This window comes from Apus apus, chromosome 3 (assembly GCF_020740795.1).
Source record: "Apus apus isolate bApuApu2 chromosome 3, bApuApu2.pri.cur, whole genome shotgun sequence".
Taxonomy (NCBI): domain Eukaryota; kingdom Metazoa; phylum Chordata; class Aves; order Apodiformes; family Apodidae; genus Apus; species Apus apus.
Window position 1 is genome coordinate 47,485,122 of NC_067284.1, and position 21,979 is coordinate 47,507,100.

Here is a 21,979-nt window from a genome sequence, read left to right on the forward strand (position 1 = left end):
CTCCCCATTTTTGTTTTGTCATCTTGTGATTTTTCTTTGCTATTTCTTTCCTTTTAATTCCTTATTGGAACACTTCTCCCTTTCTAGTTTGAAATGCAATTTCTGAACAGTTTTTTTTACTTAAATTTCATTATTTAAAAATCTGTGCTGCTCAAAGTGATTTGCGTAACTGGTTCCTTTGAAGTTCAAGGTGTGATACCTTTTCCAAAGTAAAGAATATATTATTGGCACATGAACACCAACCTACTTTGTTATCATATGAAAACAATTATTTAACTTTGATTATTCTTGTTGCCTTCTTCCAGTTACATAATATATCCCTTTTAAGTTGGAAGGACCAGGACTGTGTGCAGGATTCAAGACAGAATTGCCTTTTTTCAGTGCATAGTATTGTATAGTTTAGGAATATCTTTTTTACTCAGTAATGCATTGATTTGCAGTTATTAAAACTCAACTATGTCTGCTCTTCTATTTTGGTAAGATACTTCAGCATGTTCTTTTTTCATTTTCATTTTTTTCCACAGCATTGAATAACCCTGTAGCCTCAGCAAACTCTTTGGAAACGATACTAGATTCCTTCTGAGTATGCTGAACATTTTGAATCTCATTGCATGTCTGCTATTAACTGCACTGACATTGTGAAAACTGACCATTTTCTTTCCTGAACTTTTAATTGGTTACTGAGTCAATAAAACCTTCCTTTTCCTCCAGTAAGGTTGGTTTCTTTAAGATCCTTTGATAGCAAATTATGTCAAATGCTTCCTGGAAATCTAGGTAAAGCATATCAATAGGCTTCCCTTAGTCCACATGATGCTGCTTTCCTTTTTCAGAAATGCAAAAAAAAAGTTGAGGTATAACCTCCAAAAGCTGTACTAACTCTTCCTTCTTATATTGTATTTATCAGTGTTCATTAATTCTGTTATTATTAAGGTTAATATAGTAAAAATTCAGTGAAAAATTCAAACTAAGTTACACATAGGTCCCCAACTCCTTTTTCTAAAACCTTAAAAAAAGCTTTATTTTTGCTACCTCCTTCCAGTTGAAAGGAGTTTGGGTAATGTTTTTAGTCTCTTAGCTTAATAGTTCAACAACTTTATATTTATGTTCTAAAAGAAGTTTGTTGAGTGCTCTCGAAGTTTGTTGAGTGCTCTCAAATTTTAGGAATGGATTTTAATTTTTTCTGATTTGAAATACCTTCAAATAATCTTAGAGAAAAACATAAATCAGAGCTCTTCTGCCTTCTTTTTAAAAAAAATATTTCCTAAAGAGACAAGTATCAGTAATACATGACTATGAATTGAGTATCCTATTGTACAGCTCTACAGAATTGTAGCATGCTGACAAATGCAAGCAAACCAACCTTGAGTTTGTATTGCGGGGCTGTCAGGCATAACTAGAGATTGTAAACTGTTATTTTCCTTGTGAAGTTATGATTAATATTTTCGTATCTGGCATATAAAGAATGGGTATTTTATTTAAGTAAAAAAAGTTTCAAATTCACCTTAGTTACACTCACACTTCAAAAATAAATAAAAGTAATAATGCTAAAAAAACTTCCAAACATTGTTACATGGTTTCTTAGTCAGGAGGAAGAAATAATAACATATTTAGCTAGTGCTCTTGCATGCAACAGGGAAGAAAATAATAATAAAGTTAAAAAAAATAAATCCTTTTTGTTAGTCATTGCAGATGCTTTTGCAAACCTGGTAGATTGAAGAAATGCATTTAATATTCAGTGAATGTGTTTTGAACACCTGTGCCAATGTCATCTTATACTCTGGTTCTTACAAAGCCTGTTGGCAATCCTTGTGTGTGGCCTGTTATTATGTGGATGCATTGTTTCCTAACACTGCATATGACAAGTTAGCAATAAAGTTAGTAACAGAAGAAGTTGCAGCTAATCTAAAGAAGAAAAAAACAGAAAAGCAAAAACCAAACAACCCCAAACCTTTTATTTTCATTCTTTGTTGTGTAGTAGCTGAGTGCTGAGTGTGTAAGAAAAGGTACTAAAGCATTTCCTTCTATACTTCCATGCAATTTGAGTTGTTGGCTACATTTCCATCTGATGTAATAAGACTGTCTCTCTACAGAGTGTTTCTTGTCTCAATAAAGAAATTTGAAGATTAGTGTCAGCATCTGTTATTATGTTATGAAGAATTATTTTATATGATCATGGGAAGAGCTCTTCAAAACAAAATGGAGTTGAAAGAGCAGCTTTGAGGATTGGTTAGACAGTAATACAAGATCTGCAGCATTACCTATTACTCTAACCTTGCTTCTTTGTATGTGTAAAAAATCTCTGTGAAAGTTTAAGTGGCCTCTCTCAGTGTGTTCTAGGCATTTTCTCCTCTACAGGAAGAGCCTTCAGGTGCCTGCAGTGCTGTTAATATTTTAGCTGGACAAAGTAGTTGAGTTGATATAATGACTTGTTTCCTCCAAAAGCAGTAGTATTTTCTGGCCATGGTACTCATCTGACCCATCTATGATCTGATTCAGCTCACTTAAGTGGCCAGAAGACAAACCCCATGGGAAGAGGAGGGACAAACTGAACAGATTTATTTAGCCATATTGTTCAACTGCCCAAAAAGTTGTCTTCCTAGCAGCTGCCCTGCTGAAAACACTTGGAGGTCTTGCACAACAAAATCTGGTCTATTCATTGCCATCCTAGAAGATGCTGCAGGAACAGACCCTAGAAGTACTGAAATATTTGAGACTGGGATGCCCTGATAAGGGCAAATTACTGCTCCAAAACCTCACCTGGCTTTGCCAGCATGTAGGAAGAGCTGGATGTGTTAAGACCTCAGTAATTTCCAACACAGCATGCAAGACATTATTATTAAACAGTTCACTTTATGAACAGAGGTTCACTAATGTCACAAAACACTAGAATAAATAAAATTAATACAAAAAATTTTCTTGGTGGAATTAGTAACTGGATCCTTCTTACTGGAAAACAGACAAAATTTCTGTGCTGGAAAAACTTTAGAGGTTTAAATTAATTTTGTATCAGTAGCAAAGTGTCAGGGTTTTCTTTGGTGTCTATTTCACTGCCAGCAATGAAATTTGTTCCTGAGTTCCTTCTGCCTTCCTTTCAGTCAGCATCATCATCATCATCATCATCATGGGATTTTTCTTCTGAATCATAATTTTCATATTCCTCATCTTCATATTTGAAGGCATCTTCAGCTTCAGGGTCAGACTGACTCTCTTCTTCACCCTTGTGGGACTGGTCAGACAAAGAGTTAGCTCTCGACTTATCACTGTCCTCCTTTTTCTCCTGGGAATGGCCTGCCTTTGCTTCCTCTTCATCCTCTTCCTCTTGATGGTGCTGGTTAGAGGCAAGGCTGGACCCAGACTCCCCTGCATGGCAAGGCTGAGGGCTGGCTCTTGCCTCTTCCTCATCCTCCACCTCAGTGGACTGGCCATCCTGCAGGGAGGTTTTGACACCTTTCCTCTTCTCTTCCTCCTCCTCCTCCTCCTCCTCCTTCTCCTCACAGGACAGCTCATACTGAGGACTACTGTCAGCTGCTTCCTCAAAGGATTCAATTGCTTTCATGATATCCTTGATGACTCTGAAAAGACAATTTACATGTGTTTTTATTTTCATGTAAGATGCTTTCCATTAGGTTTTAAAAGGAATATGACCTTCAGGTAGTCTAAGAAAATCCCTCTAGACTTGACTGGGGTGGAACTGGTGAAGGAAAAGGGAAGGGGGGACACTAGAGTCTCCTTTGCTAGAAATTCACTCAACAGTATTGCTTCCATATTTCAGTTTTGTTCATTTCCACTTCCTTTTATAATACTACCTAATGGATATTGAAAAGTATTTCTTTATAAGGCTTAAAGATTCAGTAAAACTAGTGTCTTTTTAACAACCTTCTAGAATCCTCTGGTGAAAGGAATTAAAAATGTTTTTCTTTATTTTTCTTTGACGTGCATAATGTAATGTATCCAGCACTGTACCCTGTCTTATGAAATATTTAATTGAGGAAAAACAATTAAAAATGGTAATGGCATAAAGTCAAATATTTAGCTGGGAAATACTACCCAAAAAAATCCCAACAACAAAAAAACCTCATGTGAAGAATTGCTTTCTAATTGTTAGGTATAGAGTGGCAAAAACAAATAAAAAAGCCTTCAGTAATCTCTACCTTTCTCTGGCATCAATGGTGTTATTAAAATCTTCAGTACTGGAGAATTGTAGCAATTTAGTTGTTTGTCCTTTCTTTGAAATAAACTCTGGGCATATCCCCAGTGCTCTCAGTCTGTTAGAATAATGCTTTTCTGCAGCTATTCTGGCATTTTTCTGTAGGAAAAACACAATGGTTATGTGTTATCTAAAGGCATTAAATGCACGTCTTTTAATACTTTGTTTATATTAATACTGTTTCATTGATTGCATCTGACAAGTGGAATGATTATTCACTGCAGGTGAGAACTGCAAAACAATACTTGGCTATTTTGGACCAGTTTCCTTTTCTGTACTAGTTTAAATTTGGTTTGCTGCCTGTGCTCACTGGCTAACGAAGAACTTAATATACTGTGTTAAGAGCTATTGAGGGAGGAGGGGGAAGATGTGGACATGTAGAAAATCAATTCTTCCCAGAGCTTCTCCCTTATCCCCTCTCCTCTGTCTTCAGGAGTTCCTGCCCTAAAAAAGTAGCATTGATAACCTTACCAGGCTATTTAACAAATTACATAGATGTGTATCTCTGCCTCTGAAACTGAGGGTGTAAGTTCTGTTTCTCCAGGTCATATCTGAGTGAGGAGGACTTGACCTCCAATCTATACAGATGCTCCTTGCCCTGCAGTGACGGCAGAGCAGGAAACCCACAGAGACAGAAGGGAACCCGTGATCTATGATTTGCTGCCTCTCTGGGTTTGGAAATGGGTCAGGGACCACCCTACCACCACATGGGTGTACTAAAATAGGTAGAGAAAATACTGCACCTAAGCTTACAGCAGACACTAAGAATACTTGAATTTTCTTATTGCCCTTTCCCAACTTAAACCTCTCACATTTTTGTTTCAATTCTGTGTTGTGTTTGAGAGTTACTCCTATTGTAACTGAGCTGGACAACATGTTTAGAACAGCCATCTCTGTTTCCTGTGCAAGCAAGCCATGAATGCTGAGTCTCAAAAATTAGTAATGTTTTACATGGAGAAGGGGCAACAGAGATAAAAATGGACTTCTAAATATGTTTGACTATGACTACCAGTGCCTTGTGCAGTATTTGGAGATAAGATGAAGAAGTAGTAACAGAAGCAAGACAACCTGAGTGACTCTTTCAAGAAGCAATGGCCTTTGATTTACTCTTTCTTCCATTTCTTGCAACTCTTGCAAATATTCTTGCATTCTCTGCTTCTCATAATTCCTAAGGGAAGCAGAGTACAAGACAAATTATTAATTTATAATACAAGACATAATTTTTCTACAGCAGCTAAAACTTAAATTTCTCATAACAAACTACATGTTGTCCTACTTAAAGATACATAAAAAGTAAATTATTTTATGGTGGCTTCAGGGCCTGAGGTATGTTGTCTCATTTTCACAGCAATTGCTTGCCTGAGGTACCAAACAGAACAGCCTCTTTGGATAAGCAGAGAGATCCTGGCTAGTGAGTTTAACTAAGGGCTGAGTTTGGATTTTTAGGGGCTTTTTGATACCTAAGGGGATTTTTTTAGGTTTGGATAGCTAGGGTTTTTTTTAATGCTGATTTCATAAGAGGTATTTTTATTGTTCTAAGCAAAATTAAATTGTTTGAAATGACTGATAAAATCAGAGTACACCATAGGAAATTAGTATCATTAAAAAATCAGTACTTTACCTTAAAGTTTGTTAAGAATCCTGTTACTTTACCAGTCTGTCTGACAAGAGGGGTGGACACGTTCTGGCTTATAGTACACTTTCTTTTCCTAGTTGGTTTGTCAAAGACCCAGTCAATATAGCAGGATAATGGAACTGTTGATTCATCAACTGACATGAGATTACAGATCACAGCAGGCACTAGATAATCCAGGTGGCGTGGGCTGTAATCCTTGGTGTGTGACAAAGACACCTCTCTGATGTTGTCTCTGTCCTGGGCCAGCTTTAGCATCACTAAGTCAGACACTTAAGGGCAAGTATGAGAGCCCAGGGGCATTTTACACTTCTGTCTCTTCCTGCCTCTTTCCCCTACCATCCTCTGAATTGCTGCAATATGGCTGAGCATTAAGGCAAGTTATTCACCATTTTCAGGGAGTGAACTTAATTGTTGCTACTTGCCTGCTCTCTCAGGCCACTTTCTATAAACCTAATTATCTGTTAGAAAAACACTTATATTAATATACCTTATTACCCAGCCTGTGCTGAAATAAGCATTATCAAGTTAAGCACTTGTACTAGCCTTAATGCATCAGCACTAGGGAAGTAATCTTGCTTTTTAATAGCATCACTTTATGCGCAGACAAAAATTAAGCATGAGTGTTTTACAATACTCCTGAAATCTGATTAAGCTAAATACTGTAATGTGAAATTTGCTGTTGGATGAACTCAAATCTGTAAACACACCCACTCTCTCCTCACCCTCCACCTTGCTGCTGTAACTCAGATTGTTTTCTGCTTCTGTCCTAGTCAGCAGATCATCTGCCCAAGGACACTTACATTATAAAGCTTATGTTATTAACAGTATCTGCTGGTTGTGTTGCAAAAGCAATTGCTCTTGAGCTTTGACTAATAAAATAGTTAGGAAGGACTGCCCTCTTTGACCTGCATCTCTGCCACTGCTTCTCTGCTCTCCAGGACCTTGCATAGGTAAGCCCTTCTTCTCCTAAGACAATTCTGCTCCCTATGTGTGCTTTGGCTTCAGCTGTCTTTAGGGAAGGTGGTAGGTGGATAGCTATATGCTGCATGGTCACTGACTGCCCATGTGGCCAAGCAAAATCCATGCAATGATTCTTCTGGTTTACACTGCTCAGCTACTGCACTTCATGACTGCAGTGTGTGAGCACGTGTACTTCAGCTTCTGCTACATTTTCTGGTCATAGTGCAGCCACACTGGTGGTCAATTACCATCACAAAGTTTGCTGGTGGAACAATGTGCAGTATTGTCTAGCAGGTGGTGCTGCCAATTTGCTTGTAACAGGGCAGAGTTTATTAAGAATAAATCCTCGGTGTTCTGTTTTAGCTATAAAGACCTATGTAAAGCAAAAAACCAAGAAATGAGAAGACCTTGCTACTCCTCAGCTCCCCACCATAAAGACAGCCCTAGTCTCCACCTTCATTTCAGAAAGCTCTCTATCCTGGACCATATTCTAAATGTCTTTTAGTTTAGTAAAAAAAAAAAAAAAGTATTTTTACTTTAGTAAAGTAATCTTAAAGTTGCTTGTCCAAGCTATGAATCTTGCCATCAGGTATTGCAGGATCATTCACCCTTTTATCGTTTTGCCTTGCTACTGTCAGTTACTGGTAATTTGCCTGGCTACTGGAAATGAGGATTCGTAGTCGCTGCCCAGGAATCTGGCCTATGCGTGAAGCAACAGGGGCAGAGCAGGCAGCACCTCTCCACCTGACAGTGCCCAAACTGGTCAATACTGCTCCAGTGCCATCATGCCAAGGCAGATTATAAACCTCACTAAAGACTCATTCAGACTGGACTGATTTCTTTTTTTCTAGTATTAAAAAGGAAAGGAAATAGAAATGGTTAAGTCAGCCACAAAGACAAGGTCAAGCAGCAATTCTGGAGTTAGATCCAGCACCAAGAGAGCTGGAGCTGTCTAGACTGCAAGCTTACAGCACACTCGGAGGGCCCTGCTGGTTTTCCCTCTGTACCACTTTCTTTCAGTCATATAGAAGCAGTCTTTGAATTTTTATTTTTACTAAAGGCAAACTCGAATCCCATTCTTCCTAAACACCAGCAGATCCCTGGTTAGCTGAGGCTATGTGTGGTGAATTAAAATAATATTCCTGCCCTAATTTTCCCTCTTAAGTGCTGAACTACTGGAACAAAGAAGTGAATTGTGAAATATCTGCTACTTCAGGAGACAGCCAGCTCCAAAGCAGTACCAACACCTATCACTCCGAAATGCATGGATATTCTGTAACGATACTATTCCTTTTTTTTCTGAAACTTTTCCTCTTTAGTTGATGCAGCAATTGAGAAAACACCAGAGTCTGCTGTTAGCTCATCTACAGTACTCTAAAGTAGAACACGCACATCCAAAATCATTAGAACAGGCAACAGTTTCCAGTTGAAACACTAAATTGGGCCACTTTTTTAGTAGCTGCTAGTACAGTGTATAATTTATCAAATGTATAATTATGTGAACTTAGACTATGCTATTTTTTACATTGTATGCTTCACATACAATGTAGAATGAGAGGTTCAGGATTCATGGGAATGCAACAAAATACCTGAATGTTTTTAATTTGGATTTAGATATTTGAGCTAGGCTCTGATGTGGGTCATTGGCCTCAGCCCGAGTTGTTACAATTTTCCGAAGTTTTTTCGTTCTTTGTTTCTGTTCTGTTTTGTTCCTTTTTTGTTGTTCTTCCAGTTTTCTCTTTTCCTCAAGTGAATTCCTGGGTGGAAAAATAAACTAAGGCTGAATTCATTTTAAATCAAGAACAAGACTTCCAAGGAAGCTCTGGCAAAGGAAATTCAAAAGAGAAGAACAGACTGAAAGCAGGGCTGGCGTAAGAGGGCACAAGGTATGCTCCATCTTAAGGGATTCAGGCATATCCTGGAAAACAGCAGTCATTTGTCCCTTTCCTGTGGATGTTCTGAGAAAAATGCACTACTGTTTCTTTAACAATCCTAAATACTAAGTCCTATATTGAAATATGTTAATGTTTAATTATAATTAAGTCCTTACGCAGTACTATGTAGTAAGTTCTATATTCACTGCAAGGAAGAAATTATTACATATGCAGAAATACAAAACAAGTCTACTCTTACAGCATATATAAAATGCAGAGCATCATTAAAATAGTCACCTTACGGCTTGTAGCCGTCGTCTTGTAGATTCTGTGATTTTGGGCAATTTAGATGCTCCAAAACCTGAGAGATGTGAATTTGCACTCGAGTGTCTCATTTGAGGAGTACGTCTTGGAGAGGCATATGGCCAGCGTGTTTCTTTCAGCTTCCGCTCATCCTCCTCAATGTCCTTCAAAATCTTTCCCTTGTTTGAGGGAATATACGGAGTACGAAGATCAAAAGGTTCACAGACGGTAAGGTGTTTCACTTGTTTTTGTTGCAGGAGCTGTTCCTGAAATTTCTGGTGTAGAAGATCAAAATCTGGAACATTTGATTTGATCTTGGGTTTATGTTCTCTTTCCTTTGGTTCAATACAGTTGTGTTTCTCCTTTTTATTGCTGTCTTTTAAAGCCAGTCTGCTGTTGGGTAGAGATGAATTACGAAGCATCTCCTCAGCTCTCATTCTGATCCTGATTTCTCTGTAGAGCTCTTCCTCCTTCAGCTTGTCACTAACAGCTGGACTATAAACATATTTAGGAACGGGCCTTGCTTTGAACAGTTTTGTTTTCTTTTCAGGTATGGAAAGGTCTCTTAATTGCATTTTCCTAATTTCACTCCTTTGCTTCTCTCGTTCAGTGAATTTAAATGGCTTCTGAGAAGCCAAGAGCTTGAGTTTGCTTCTCTCTTTCACAGACCTTCTGCGTTCTTCATCTCGTTGCATGATTTCATGGTAGAGTGGAAGGAAAACAGCAGCGGGCACTGGATTGGCTCGGAATTTTTTCTGACACTCAGCTTCTTCCTCTAGTTGCTTTTTCAATAAGTTACTTTCTATTTCCATCAGTGACTTTGATTTGACTTTCAGTTCTTTTTTTCTAGCTTCTCTGATTGTCATCTGGAAAGGCTTGGGCACAGTAACTTTGGGAGACCATGCTTTCTGTTTCTTCTTTTTGATTCTGAAGGCTGGTGAGCTTGGTAAGCTGTGTTTGATGCGGGAGATGTAGTCTTCCACAGAGAACCCATCCCACATTTTTTCAATCCTTTGCTTAGCAGATGATCCAGTTTCACTACCATTTTCTTCAAATGCTAATTCTCTCTCAGTCCCATCAGATATACCTGAGCCTAAGGGATCACTTAAGTCAGAGTCAGAAAAGGATTTGTGCAAATTTAGAGGCTGATACGAGTTCTTCTCCCACGTTGGCCTTTAAAACAGGGGGTAAAAAAAGAAAAAAAAGGTTGGTTTGAGTCCAGTCCAACATTGATGCAAAGCCAGTAACTTCCACTCTAAGGTATCATCATTAGGAACAAAAATGGTCAGCACTGGTAGGAAGAGGAGAGGGGGGACAGACAAGAAAAGAGAAGCACATTAGACACTCACACCAGATCATAGTCAGCACTCATTAAGGAAAGGCACTGTGCTTTACTACACTATTGCCCAGTCTCTGCTGCACACACACTTGTAAATCTCAAAGTCCGTCAGCAAGGTTAATAAGTATTCTTATTATTAAAACTAACTTTTCTGTGGTTATCTGCTTCTATGAAATGGAGAGAGTAGCACTTTCCAGCCCCTGACAAAAAAAATAACAAGCAACCAAACTTGCTCTTTTACAGATGTTTGCAAAGCATTTGAGAATCTTCAGACAAAAGGTCCCACCAAACTTACCTACAACTGACACTGGAAGCAGCATTTTCCTTGTTCAAGGGTTGTACCCCTTTTAAATACAGTTTACTCCGATACATATTTTCTAATTTTGCCATGGTCTCCAAGTGGGCATTCTTCAACTCTTCGAGCCTCAAGTAATATTCCTGATTTGAATTGCACATTTTGGAAAAGTCTATCCACTTGTCAGAGTCCCCATTTAGAGAGAGGGTCTGCTCTCTGTTGCTATTTGAATCCAAATCAAAGCCATCCTAGAAAAGACGTTTGTAAAATTTTCTGTTAGAAGGGAACAAGGTTCTTAATGTTACTTTATCCTAATTAAGTCTAATGAATGATACAGTAATAGCAAACAGAGATTCCTGTAGACAAATGTTAATGCAGAACTACATGGAACAATCTCTGGGTTTCTTCTACGTGTCTCTTTGTTCTCTTTTATGTGATTTCCCCCCCAGTTTTTCTCATTTCAATTAATAAACTACACGATTATTGCATCATTTATATCCTAAGGGTGCAAATTAAAGCATGTAAAATTCCCAAGTCTGTCCCTCTAATAAATATATTTATATCAGGAAATATGATCAAAGAGACTTATCAAAAGAAAAAAGGTCTTAACTGTTTTGTAAAGTGTATTTTTTCTTTGATAACGACACAGCTTTAAAAAACCCTTGCATTTAAAACCAAACAAAACCACAACAGAACCTTCTCTGCCTCTTATTTCCATAAGCATTCTAAAAATAAAGTCATTGGCTATGTTGTGTATAAATGTGTATTCCCTTTTCCCTAACTTAACAGTGAAAGGGCAGGGATCTGCACAGCTCGTAGTTCCAGGACTGCTGGGCAGCTTGCAGCTGTGTGCAGGGAAGCACGTTCTTTAAGTGTTTTTAAAACTTACACAAATGAGGTGAGTTATTAGAACCAGGTCAGTCTGCATTACAAAGGCTGCCCTTGTGTTCTTTTGAGGCACCGTGTTTTTAAAAACTACAGGACTAGTTCCTGTATCCAAAAATTGGAACAAAACGTTTAACGCGCATTTTAACCAGCTTTGACATCGTTTAACACGCATTTTAACCAGCTCTGACATTCCAACAGGAAGCCTTGTTCGTGTTTTGTCAGGTTTTGGCCGCAAAACTCTCGGACTCGTTCTCCCCGCGGCACAGCGCTCGGGTGCAACAGGAGCTTCAGATGAGCAGAGCAGGGCATTTTTAAAAAGCCGCTGCAAGGAGGCCCCGCGAAAGGCACCAGCCCGTCCCTTCTGCATCCGCTGCTTCTGACGCGGGCTACAGACCTCCCGCTTGGGTTCTCCGCCGGACACCAGCCCCGCCTCCTGCCTGGCCCCGGGCGTCGCCAGGGCTTCGGTCCGCTCATCAGACAAGCTCATTAAGGGATTGCCGCTGCAGCACCATCTGCCGGGTTTCACACCTACCTCTGCGTGGGCACTCGCGCCCCAGGTCACTGCCAGGAGGTGCGAAACCCCGCAGGAGGCTGGTGCGGGGCGGGTCTGCGGGGCGCGTCCGGGTGAGCCCATCGCCCGAGCCTCAGGCCGCCCGCCCCCCCCGGCTGCCCAACAGCCCCTAACGGCGGCTGCCGCCTCCCACCCGCTCCCAGCCGGCAACGGCAGCCGCACAGACACCGCACGGACACCCCGCACCCCGCCCCGCTCCCCGCCCCGGGGGTACCTGGGGCTCGGCGGGCGGCGGCCCCCGCTCGTACAGCGCGGCGGGCGCCCGGGTGCGCGGGTCGAGCGGGGTGCGGAGGCAGGAGGCGGCCAGCCGCGCCGCCCGGTGCGCGGCCTCCATCGCGGGGGGACCCCGCCGCAGGGCCTGGGAAGGCTCCTCTCCCGCCCCGCCCCGCCCCGGCGGCGGGGGCGGCCTGTTGGGCGGAAGGGGAGGGCTCCAGCCGCCGCCCTCTGGCCCGCGCAGGGCGGCCGGCTGCGGGCGGGGAGGGGCTGCGGTGCCCGCGGGGCTGGGGCGGGCGGGAAGCGGCGCGACCCTCCTCCCTGCGTCCGGGTGCGAGGGGTGTTGCCGGGGCTCCCGGCGGCGGCTGGAGCTGGCGCGGGCCGGGCTCGGCTCCATCGCCCCGCTGCAGGGCTGGCGCTGCTGTGTCCGCACGGCTTTTCCCAGGATTGGAACTCGTAACTCTCTCCTTGAGAAGCCCCGGTTTTTTGCGCCGTTATTTGAGAATCGTCTTGTCTGAAAGTTTGTATGTTAGAGCAGCGGTTGCAGAATAAGGGTAAACTAAGATCAGCAGGAATATTCTTTCGCCTTCTGCAGAGTAATTTAATGATCAGTGGACCTATTACTGAATTACAAATACTTTTTTGAGTAAAGAAAGAGATTAAATCACACACGCTCGTCCTAAGTCTTGGCAAGAACTGGGTGTTTGTGAGGAGGGGAGAGTAAGCTTTCACCCAAGTTAGCAACTGAAGTAAGAGATGGTTGCTGGATGTTACCCTGGAAGGCGTAACTTTTGATTTTGAACAGCATGGAGACCTTTAATGCCTAAATCGATTTGTCTTTTTTTTGCTTTAGTGTTTTAATTATTCTGAATGTTCTGCTTTGGTGTGACAGGGAAGCGCTTCACTCGAGCTCCATATCCAGCTGATCAAAGTGGTGCAAGAAACACTCTCCTGGTCATCTCCATATAGCAAAAAATGAGGATGAAAGGGTTAATTCAAAGATTTCAAGCTAAGAATTATAAATTCAATAATTTAGAATGAACATTCTTAAGAACAAATTAAACTGCATGAATCCTGGGGTGGCTGCACCCCTACCTCACAGCTCACCCCAGCCCAGCAACTCTAGCTCACACCCTGCCATGCAGTGACACCAACACCAGGTACCCCTTTCCTTCAGGTATCAAGATTTCAGTGTATGTTCCATGAATAGTTTCAGAAAAGCGTATAAAATACACTGTGACATCTCAGCCAGTTTTGGGAAAAACAGCTTACTTGGGGGATAGGAGGAATGTGTGTGGATTTTGGAAGCTGTCCAAAGTTTCATTCCCGAGGTCTTCCTGAACAGAACTGGCATTTGACCACCACCATGGTGGAAGGGTTAAAGAACAGTTACAACTGGTTCAGGGAGATGCACCTGCTATTTTTAGAATAAGCAAGAGCTAATTATTTGCTGTTAAACTTTTCAGAGCTATGGAGGAACATACAGGACAGAAAAGCAAGTGTAACACAAGGTAAAAGTTTACCTTATTTCTAGCAAAATGATGAAGCAGACTGGGGTAGACTACTGTGTATTTACTGGTAACGTTTCCTTTTTGAAACCAGAAATTTTATTAAATTAATGTGATAGCAGTACAGGACTCATGTGGACTTGAAGACAATTCACACAGGTACTTTTTGGCGAGGAAACCATATTCCACCTACAGGGAAGGAGCTCCAGGGCACAGTCCCCACTGTCTTTGTTGAGCTCACCGAGTGTTCACCTGCAAAGAAGAGTTCACACCATCAGGCACAAGAAGGCCACAGGACATCCAACAATTACTTCTCTGCTTAAAGATCCTGGGTTATTCAGTCACTTTAACTCCTTACTTTAAGTTATTTATAATGCATGTAATTTTATTCTAATTGCAGTTATTAAACCAAACAGTATAATTAGCGTGTAAACCAAGAATACTACAGAGTCATTAATTTTCTAAGCAAAACAAATTACGTGACAGTAACTATCCTGCTGCTTGTGAAAAAAATTACACAAAACAAACACTACTCACCACATCATCAATCTTCAGAATACTGCGCACAGTTTCTGTGGCAAGAGTCAATGCACTCAGGGACACAAGCAGTGGCTGGACAACCAGCTCCTCCAAGATGTTGGAAATGCCACCCTATGAGAACAAGCAGTTAGATTCAGCAAGGTTTTTTTTGGCAGAATCCTGGAAAGGACAATCAACTCCAAACTGGACTATCAAAGGGCTTGTACTCTTCCATTCTCAACAGGAATAGTGTGGTACAGTTCATGTCCCTCCAAGCATTTGACACAACCAATCAAAACGAGCCAAGAGAAAAGATCAACAGTTATGCCAGCTTAAACACGGCGACAACTGAGAAGAAGCCACCCCACGGTGCCACTCTAACATATCAGCACCTTCCACTGCAGATAATTTCTACCCTCATCTATTTTTGTAGCTGAAATTATGTTTTTGAGCAGATGCAGGAAGTTCCTTGTTCTGTGGGTATGGCATGTAAGTACCTGCTATTATTAATACCCAAAATAAGCTGTTAAAGCCCCAGAGAACAAGCTATAATTTACCTCAACAATAATTTTAGGCAAAATACCTTTACAAGACATCAACTTGCCCTCCCCTTAGTTTGACTTGATGCTAAGCATTTTCCTTTCAACGCCCAAGTATTTTTTTTTTAAGCTGTGCTCTGCATGTACCATTCCTTGTTACCTTTCTGACATTAATGCCAGCTGTTTTCTCTCCTTGGGCATGTCTGTTTCTCAGCTCCGTGACCGTTGAGATAGGGTTGAGACCTGCATTTTCAGCCAGGGTGGAAGGTATGACTTCCAGGGCATCTCCATAGGCACGGACACAGTAGGAGTCCATGCCCTTCAGTGTGCGGGCGTACTCGTTCAAGCGCAGGGCCAGCTCTATCTCTGGTGCTCCACCTCCTGCAATTAAAGCTCTGAGGACAGAAATCAAAAGTAAAAAGTTATTTTACATAAGGGCATAAACTATTAGCTTTCTGTATTATTGATACTACTCTAACCAAAGCAAGATGTTACCTTTTCTTAACTAAGCATCTTACAACACACAGGGCATCGTGAATTGAACGCTCAGCTTCCTCTAGAACAAGTTTGTTGGATCCACGTACCACGATGGTTACAGTTTTTCCAGGGTTTGTGCAGCCCGTGATCTGAAACATAAAACCAAGTTATAAGGCTGAGAAAAAAAGTGCTGGACAAAGAGAGGCTTCAGTTGGTACCTGCAGCTCTGCAGCAGGACTGAAGTCTCTGGCTAAGCAAAACCACTACACTTTCCAAGTCAGCAACTACTCGGGGGTTAGAAGTAGGTGCTTAAATGTAGTAACTTCAGAAGTAAAAAACACTAAAGTGAGCAGTTGCCATTAAAGTATTTGGCAGGTGTTAAGTAGGTATTAACATTTTGTCACTCACTCACCTTTATTAGTTTCCCTGAACCGTTCAGGTTGACCTCCTCTGCCAGCTCAGCAGACCCCAGCATGTCAGGAGTAAACTGGTCAATATGAGCCACAGGCTTAGTTCCAATTGTCTGAAAAAAAAAATAATCCAAATTCATAAGCAGAATCTGAAGCAGAGAGGCAGGAAGCTCACTGCATAATGTTCTCCTGGATATTACATAAAGATGCAGTTAGAACTACAGGTTTTTTTTACATCTGTCCAAAATCTTTCTAGAAACATTACATGCTCATCAGAACTGGATTTTTTTTTAGTGAAATGTCTGCTCTTATGTTATAGTTAGAACATGAAATGTCAGTGTGTTGTAATAAAGTAGTACTGGCTGGGTACTTAGTTTTGGGGCAGACTTCAACAGTGCCACTACTTTAACTGCCATTTATATAACTCACCTTACATATGAACTCAATGTCATCTCTTTCAATGTCTTTAACCACCATGATCTTCATTTTGTTCAGAAAATGGAGGGCAAGGTCACTAAGAGCATCCCTAAAAACAAGAGGGAAGTAGTCAGTCCACAGTGCTGTTCTGGTAACTGGGCTGTAAGTTCCAAGCTTCTTACCAGCAGTGCTGAAGTTCTTCAGACTACCAAGTAAGGATGTCATTAAACTCAAAACTACAGACACCACTTCATGTTTTCTAAAGGTACAGTCACTGCTACAGCCAGTTTGACACTCTTGAATTTTCCAGGCATTCCAAACCCTTCCAGTTGTTCACGGTAACACACCCAACAAGCCAGTAAACTGGCATTAACATACCGCAGAATAGATTTCTGAATCAGCAGCACATTGCATCCAGCCTTCTTGATCTGCTTCACTAAATTCAGAATATAGGCTCTCTCTTCACGCAGCACTCTGTCCATTTGAGCATAATCAGAAACAACTATTTGGTTGTCCATCTATTAAAAACCCAAACGGACAAAAAAGTAAGTATTATGAACAACTGTTGATTTTAAAAGCCAGTCAAGATGTTTGACATTCTTTAACTTAGCAGCCTGTGATCCAAAGCAATCAATCATGACAGTAAAATGTATCTTGTTAGATGGTTTAACTTATGAGAAAGACTTGACTTATGAACTATTTTTTTTCCTATGTGGGGAAGAAAAGAACAGTTTCCCACATAACCACAAGTTCTTTAGGAGTTATGAGTAGCTAAGCATTACCTGGCAGCCCTTAATTACAGCTGTGGAATAGAGCTGACATCACAATGTCTTAAAAATATGTGTTACAATTACACTTAACATCTCTCAGAAGCGCTACAGCAAAATGTTTCACTCTAGTCACAGTTTAACTTACATCAGTCTTTGGAGCAGACAAGCAGAACTGAATGAGGCCAATTTTGGCTTTTTCCACTCTGGTTACACCAGTATTTGCCACCTTCTGGGTGAGGACTAGTCCTTCAACCAGTTCACAATCATCAATTGTGCCCCTGGAAACAAAATCAATCCGTGACTCCAGCACTCTGGGAAGCTGAATTCACAAAGACAAAATCAATCTAGCTAAAGACGTTTCTTACCCCAGCTTCTTCACAATTTTAATATCTCTGAGGTCCACACTATTAGCTGTAGTTGGGTCAATCACCTTCATCACTGCGTCCACACTCATTGGAGAGAGCAAACTAGAATACTGGCACACAACCTAAGGGATTTAATGGTAAAGAGCAAAAAATGGGAAGATACTTAATGCTGTTAAACTGCAACTTCAAAATATTGTCATTGTATGTCAGTTGGCTATATTTTGAAACAAAGCTCATTTTCCCTACCTGTCATCAACAGATGTCTTAATATAATAAATTCTCAAGGGCTACTCTATTTAAAGGAAAGAGATGCAATGCTGGTGAGAAAACCTATGCTTAGGGACTCATGGAAGAAATATCTATTTCTCTTCTTAGCCTCTTAAAAATAAGACTTCTCAGAGATTCCCAGATTATTCTGCTGAAGGGAAACTAGCAGACTTCTCCAGATTTCCATGTTGGTTTACGAGTTTCTGCCATGTAAGCAAGAACTACCTAGACAAACTGATGGCAAAAACTGTGTCCCACATGATTTTTCTGATCTGTTTTCAGCTGAAGCTTCAGTTAAGACCCAAGATCACGAAGTATTTCAGACTGAAATTCATTCTGAGTGCTTTGTTTTAATCTGAATCAACCATGGCTTTCTAAAAAGTCTAAGAAAAGGCACCCAGTGTCTGAAAAACAACTAGGTTTGGGATGTGTAGGGCATTCATAGTCAGTGAGCAGCAGCACAGGCTGGGAAAAGCTGTGGCTCAGGTAGCCTGGGGGTACAGGTTCCAGTATCAGTCACACCTTTGAGTTCAGCGAAGTGGTCGCACTGTTCAGCAAGGTTTCTCTGTCACTCAGCTCAACCGGCTGCGCCATGTTGGTCAGTACCTCGATGCCTTTATCCAAAGCTTTCTGGAATGACTCTGAAATGGTGGTGGGGTGAATTCCTGCAGATAGTATACAAAGGTTGTTAGACAGTCATGCTTTCAAACCAACAGGGTTTTTTTGGTTTCTCCTCACCCTGTTTCCATGTTAAGATTAGAGACTCTCATGTCAGGATAAACTGAAGACATTTTAACAAAATGTGTTCTTCCTGAATAGATGACCTCCCTTATTACCTACCACTGGTAAAGCTGTGGAAAAAAAGCTGTACCATTCCTAGTAATTTGTCCTCACAGACAAGTACAGCACACTTCCCTGCAACATCTGACACTCCAGAAACATACTTTCACAAAGTTTTATTTTTCCTGGACATCCTTAAAGCTACTGCTGTTCTGTGAGGGGCCTGACAGGGATTTTATTTCAGGTTTCCAATAATGGTTTCCCACAGCTGTGTAGGAACCCCCTTGATTTCTCTGGAACAGAACCTATACTAACAGTTGTTTTCCACAATCCGTATCTTTTCCTGCCCAGACTTTCTCAAGGTTTCTAAGCTGTAAGTGACAAGAGGTGATAAATTTGCCAAGTATAAAAACAACTGTATAATCTCAGGTCCCAAATTTCATGTATATCTTCTAATGCTATCCCTCCATCCACTGTAGTACAAGTAAAATCGAGGTGAGTTCTTACAAGCAAGCTCTTATCCTGTCACCCAGGCACTATTTCCTGTATCAACAGTAATGAGTTCAATTAAAAATAAAAAGCAAACCAGATTTTTAATCAAAAGCGGGACATGAGTGAAACATGGATGTGAAGACTCGAGTCACCTTTCACGTTTCAACTGAAAACAGCAACTTTAAGCTTCATTACACATGTGCAAGCAGACAAGAGCACTTAGCTATGTCCAGTCATGGCTCTGTATTAAATGTATTTACTTACCCTTCTGAAGAAGTCTTGAACAGGCATCCAAAAGAGCTCCAGCAATGACAACCACAGAGGTGGTGCCATCACCAGCTTCGATATCTTGCGCTTTTGACAGCTCTACCAGCTAAACGACAAATTACAACATAAGTTTAGATACACTGACAATTACCAAAAAGAGAAATATCCAAAAAGACAGCAGTACTGAAACTAACCTTGGTATCAGGAGGAATCATGCCTTTTCTAAATCTAAAATTTGCACCTTTTGTAACTCAGTTCCCAGACCTCTGCACCTATCTGACTAAGCTACAGCAAAACAAATCCCCTTGAGAAGCAAAGCAGCTTTTTTCCCAAGCTTAAAACTGATTGCATCTATCAAACAGGTCAACTTCTTGCTCTATCACTAGTGGCTTCTCAAATCCACATGAAATGTTACTGCCATTTTTTCTGTCCCAGAAATCAAGCTCTTACACAAGTCACTGTCCAAGCAATGGAAAAAAAATCCCAACCAACCAAACTCTTACCATTTTGGCTGCAGGGTGCAGAACCTGCATTTGTTTCAGAATAGTCGCACCATCGTTAGTGATTGTCACATCTCCTTTAGCATCCTGGATCTGAAAAGGAAGAGGAAAACCACAGTTCTGATAAGTAACTACGAACCTTTAATTTAATTTATTGCTCAATGTAAAATACTTTTCCTGACAACATTATTTCTCAAACTGAGAAGTAAATTTAGTTCCTACTTTCCCCTAAAAGAATCTCAAAGCAAAAGATGGCATCCCATAGGAAAGATGTTGACTTCACAGTATCTGCAGTAAATGTAATGTTTTAAAAATTAAAGTACAAGGTTTACCATTTTGTCCATCCCTTTTGGTCCAAGGCTTGTTCTAATTGCATCGGCAACAGCTACAGAGAGAAGAAATAAACAGGTCTGCCAGCTGATCAAAAGAACTACAAGCACTCACTCCATCATTCTAAACATTTCTTCTGAAAACAAAGCATCACTCAGAATTAAGCAGTTCCCAGATATTCTGCCAGCACTAAAACAAGAAGTCACTGGGGTTGGAAAAGACCTTCAAGATCATTAGGCCCAAGCATTAACCCAGCACTGCCACGGAAACCGTGCCCCTCAGCACCACATCTACGTGTCTATTTTAAACACCTCCAGGGATGGTGACCCTCCCACTTCCCTGAGCAACCTGTCTCAGGGCCTGAGAACCCTCCCAATAAGGACATTTTTGCTAATATCCAATCTAAACCTCCCCTGGCGCAACTTAAGGCCATTTCCTCCCTTGTTTCTTGGGAGAAGAGACCGACGCCCCCTCGCTCCAGCCCCCTTCCAGGCACCTGCAGAGAGCCAGGCCTCCCGCCTCAGGCTCCTTTCTTTTCTCTAGGCTAAATAACTAACAGCAGAATGATACAAAACGTTGCAGCATCAGGACGGATTCCCATAGCTGCCTTTTCAATCAATTAACATCCGATCGCTTGCTTCCAGCCCTTTTAGAACTGAGTAAGACCACACAAGTATTATACGACAAGGAACCCCACCCAGGCCCGTGTCCGATGTCAAACACCGCACGCCCCGACACGCACTGCCCCTCGCCCCCCCACCTCTCTGGGAGTTCCCTGCCCTTACAAATCACACGGGCTTCTTCTGCTCACGCACGCCCGAGCTGGCACCGCAGGCGGGACCGGCTGCCTCGGGAGGCTGCAGCGGCTCCGCTCGGCGGCCGCCGGGCCCGGCCCGGGGCTGCCCGCGGGGCAAGGCCTGTCGCGGCCGCCTCCCCTCGGCACAAAGCGGCGCGGAGCCGTCCTGCCCTGCAGCGGCCGCCCCCCTTCCCCCTTCCTTCCTCCCCCTCACCCTTGCCGGCGGAGATGTTGCTGAAGCGGATCTGGGAGGGCTTGTCCCGGTCCTGGTAGGTGCCCTTGGCTCGGTTCCCCGCCCCGCCGTGGGCTTTGGCTCCCGTGTTCTCCGGCATCCTGGCTCGCCGCCGACAGACGGGGATGAGCGCCGCGGTCACGGCCGCCCCGCCGCCGATGGGGAAGGAGGGTCCCCGCCGCCGATGGGGACGGATGGGCCCGCAGCGCCGCCCGCCCCGCCGCGACCCTTCCAGAAGGCGCGGCCGCCAGCCGCCAGGCGCGCCCCGGCCCTGCCTCCCAGCTGGCGCCGGCGTGACGTCACGCGGGAGGGAGGGAGGGAGGGAGGGAGGAGCTGCCCGCCGCGTGCCTGCGCCCTGCGAACCCGAAAGGGACTCCCTGCTGGCGAACGGCACGGACACCTAACGGGGCCTGCGGCCGCTGCCGGGCGGGGCCTCGGGGGGTTCCGGGCGGGGGCGGGGCCAGGCCGGGCGGGAAACGGGGAATGCTGGGAATGCTGGGGGGGCTGGGAGCTGGGAATGCTGGGAGTGCTGGGGAGGCTGGGGGAGCTGGGAATGCTGGGGGGGTTGGGAGCTGGGAATGCTGGGAGTGCTGGGGAGGCTGGGGGGGTTGGGGGGGTTGGGAATGCTGGGGGGGCTGGGGAGACTGGGAATGCTGGGGGGCTGGGAGTGCTGGGGAGGCTGGGGGAGCTGGGAATGCTGGGGGAGGCTGGGGATGCTGAGGGAGCTGGGAATGTTGGGCGGGAAACGGGGAATGCTGGGGGAGCTGGGAATGCTGGGGAGCTGGGAATGCTGGGGGGCTGGGAATGCTGGGGGGCTGGGAAAGCTGGGGGAGCTGGGAAAGCTGGGGAGACTGGGAATGCTGGGGGGCTGGGAGTGCTGGGGAGGCTGGGGGAGCTGGGAATGCTGGGGGGTTGGGAGTGCTGGGGGAGGCTGGGAATGCTGGGGGGGTTGGGAGTGCTGGGAATGCTGGGGGGGTTGGGAGTGCTGGGAAAGCTGGGGGGGCTGGGAATGCTGGGGGAGCTG

The 21,979-nt window shown here is 43.1% G+C and overlaps 2 protein-coding genes and 1 long non-coding RNA gene across 4 annotated transcripts; 1 reads left to right on the forward strand and 2 right to left on the reverse strand.

Annotated features, from left to right (window-relative positions):
- Positions 1-1,449: 1,449 nt before the first annotated feature.
- On the reverse strand, positions 1,450-12,460 carry FAM161A (FAM161 centrosomal protein A). 2 transcript variants are annotated; one of them, XM_051614593.1, is made up of 7 exons: positions 12,288-12,460; positions 10,615-10,862; positions 8,975-10,153; positions 8,393-8,560; positions 5,276-5,375; positions 4,152-4,306; positions 1,450-3,572 (listed from the first exon to the last, which is right to left on the reverse strand). In XM_051614593.1, exons 1-7 carry the CDS (start codon positions 12,405-12,407, stop codon positions 3,092-3,094), a joined length of 2,451 nt encoding a protein of 816 aa, XP_051470553.1. In that variant the 5' UTR covers positions 12,408-12,460; the 3' UTR covers positions 1,450-3,091. The 2 variants fall into 2 exon arrangements, with proteins under 2 accessions (XP_051470553.1, XP_051470554.1); XM_051614594.1 differs by lacking the exon at positions 8,393-8,560.
- On the forward strand, positions 9,834-11,148 carry LOC127382672 (uncharacterized). The gene is made up of 2 exons (XR_007889014.1): positions 9,834-9,926; positions 10,563-11,148. It is a non-coding gene; the product is annotated as an uncharacterized LOC127382672 (long non-coding RNA).
- Positions 12,461-13,851: 1,391 nt separating the features above from the next.
- Positions 13,852-21,236, reverse strand: CCT4 (chaperonin containing TCP1 subunit 4). The gene is made up of 14 exons (XM_051614959.1): positions 20,938-21,236; positions 19,930-19,982; positions 19,601-19,690; positions 19,095-19,203; positions 18,081-18,223; positions 17,292-17,413; positions 17,072-17,204; positions 16,535-16,674; positions 16,169-16,265; positions 15,742-15,852; positions 15,348-15,478; positions 15,013-15,247; positions 14,332-14,445; positions 13,852-14,046 (listed from the first exon to the last, which is right to left on the reverse strand). Exons 1-14 carry the CDS (start codon positions 21,053-21,055, stop codon positions 14,032-14,034), a joined length of 1,611 nt encoding a protein of 536 aa, XP_051470919.1. The 5' UTR covers positions 21,056-21,236; the 3' UTR covers positions 13,852-14,031.
- Positions 21,237-21,979: the final 743 nt, after the last annotated feature.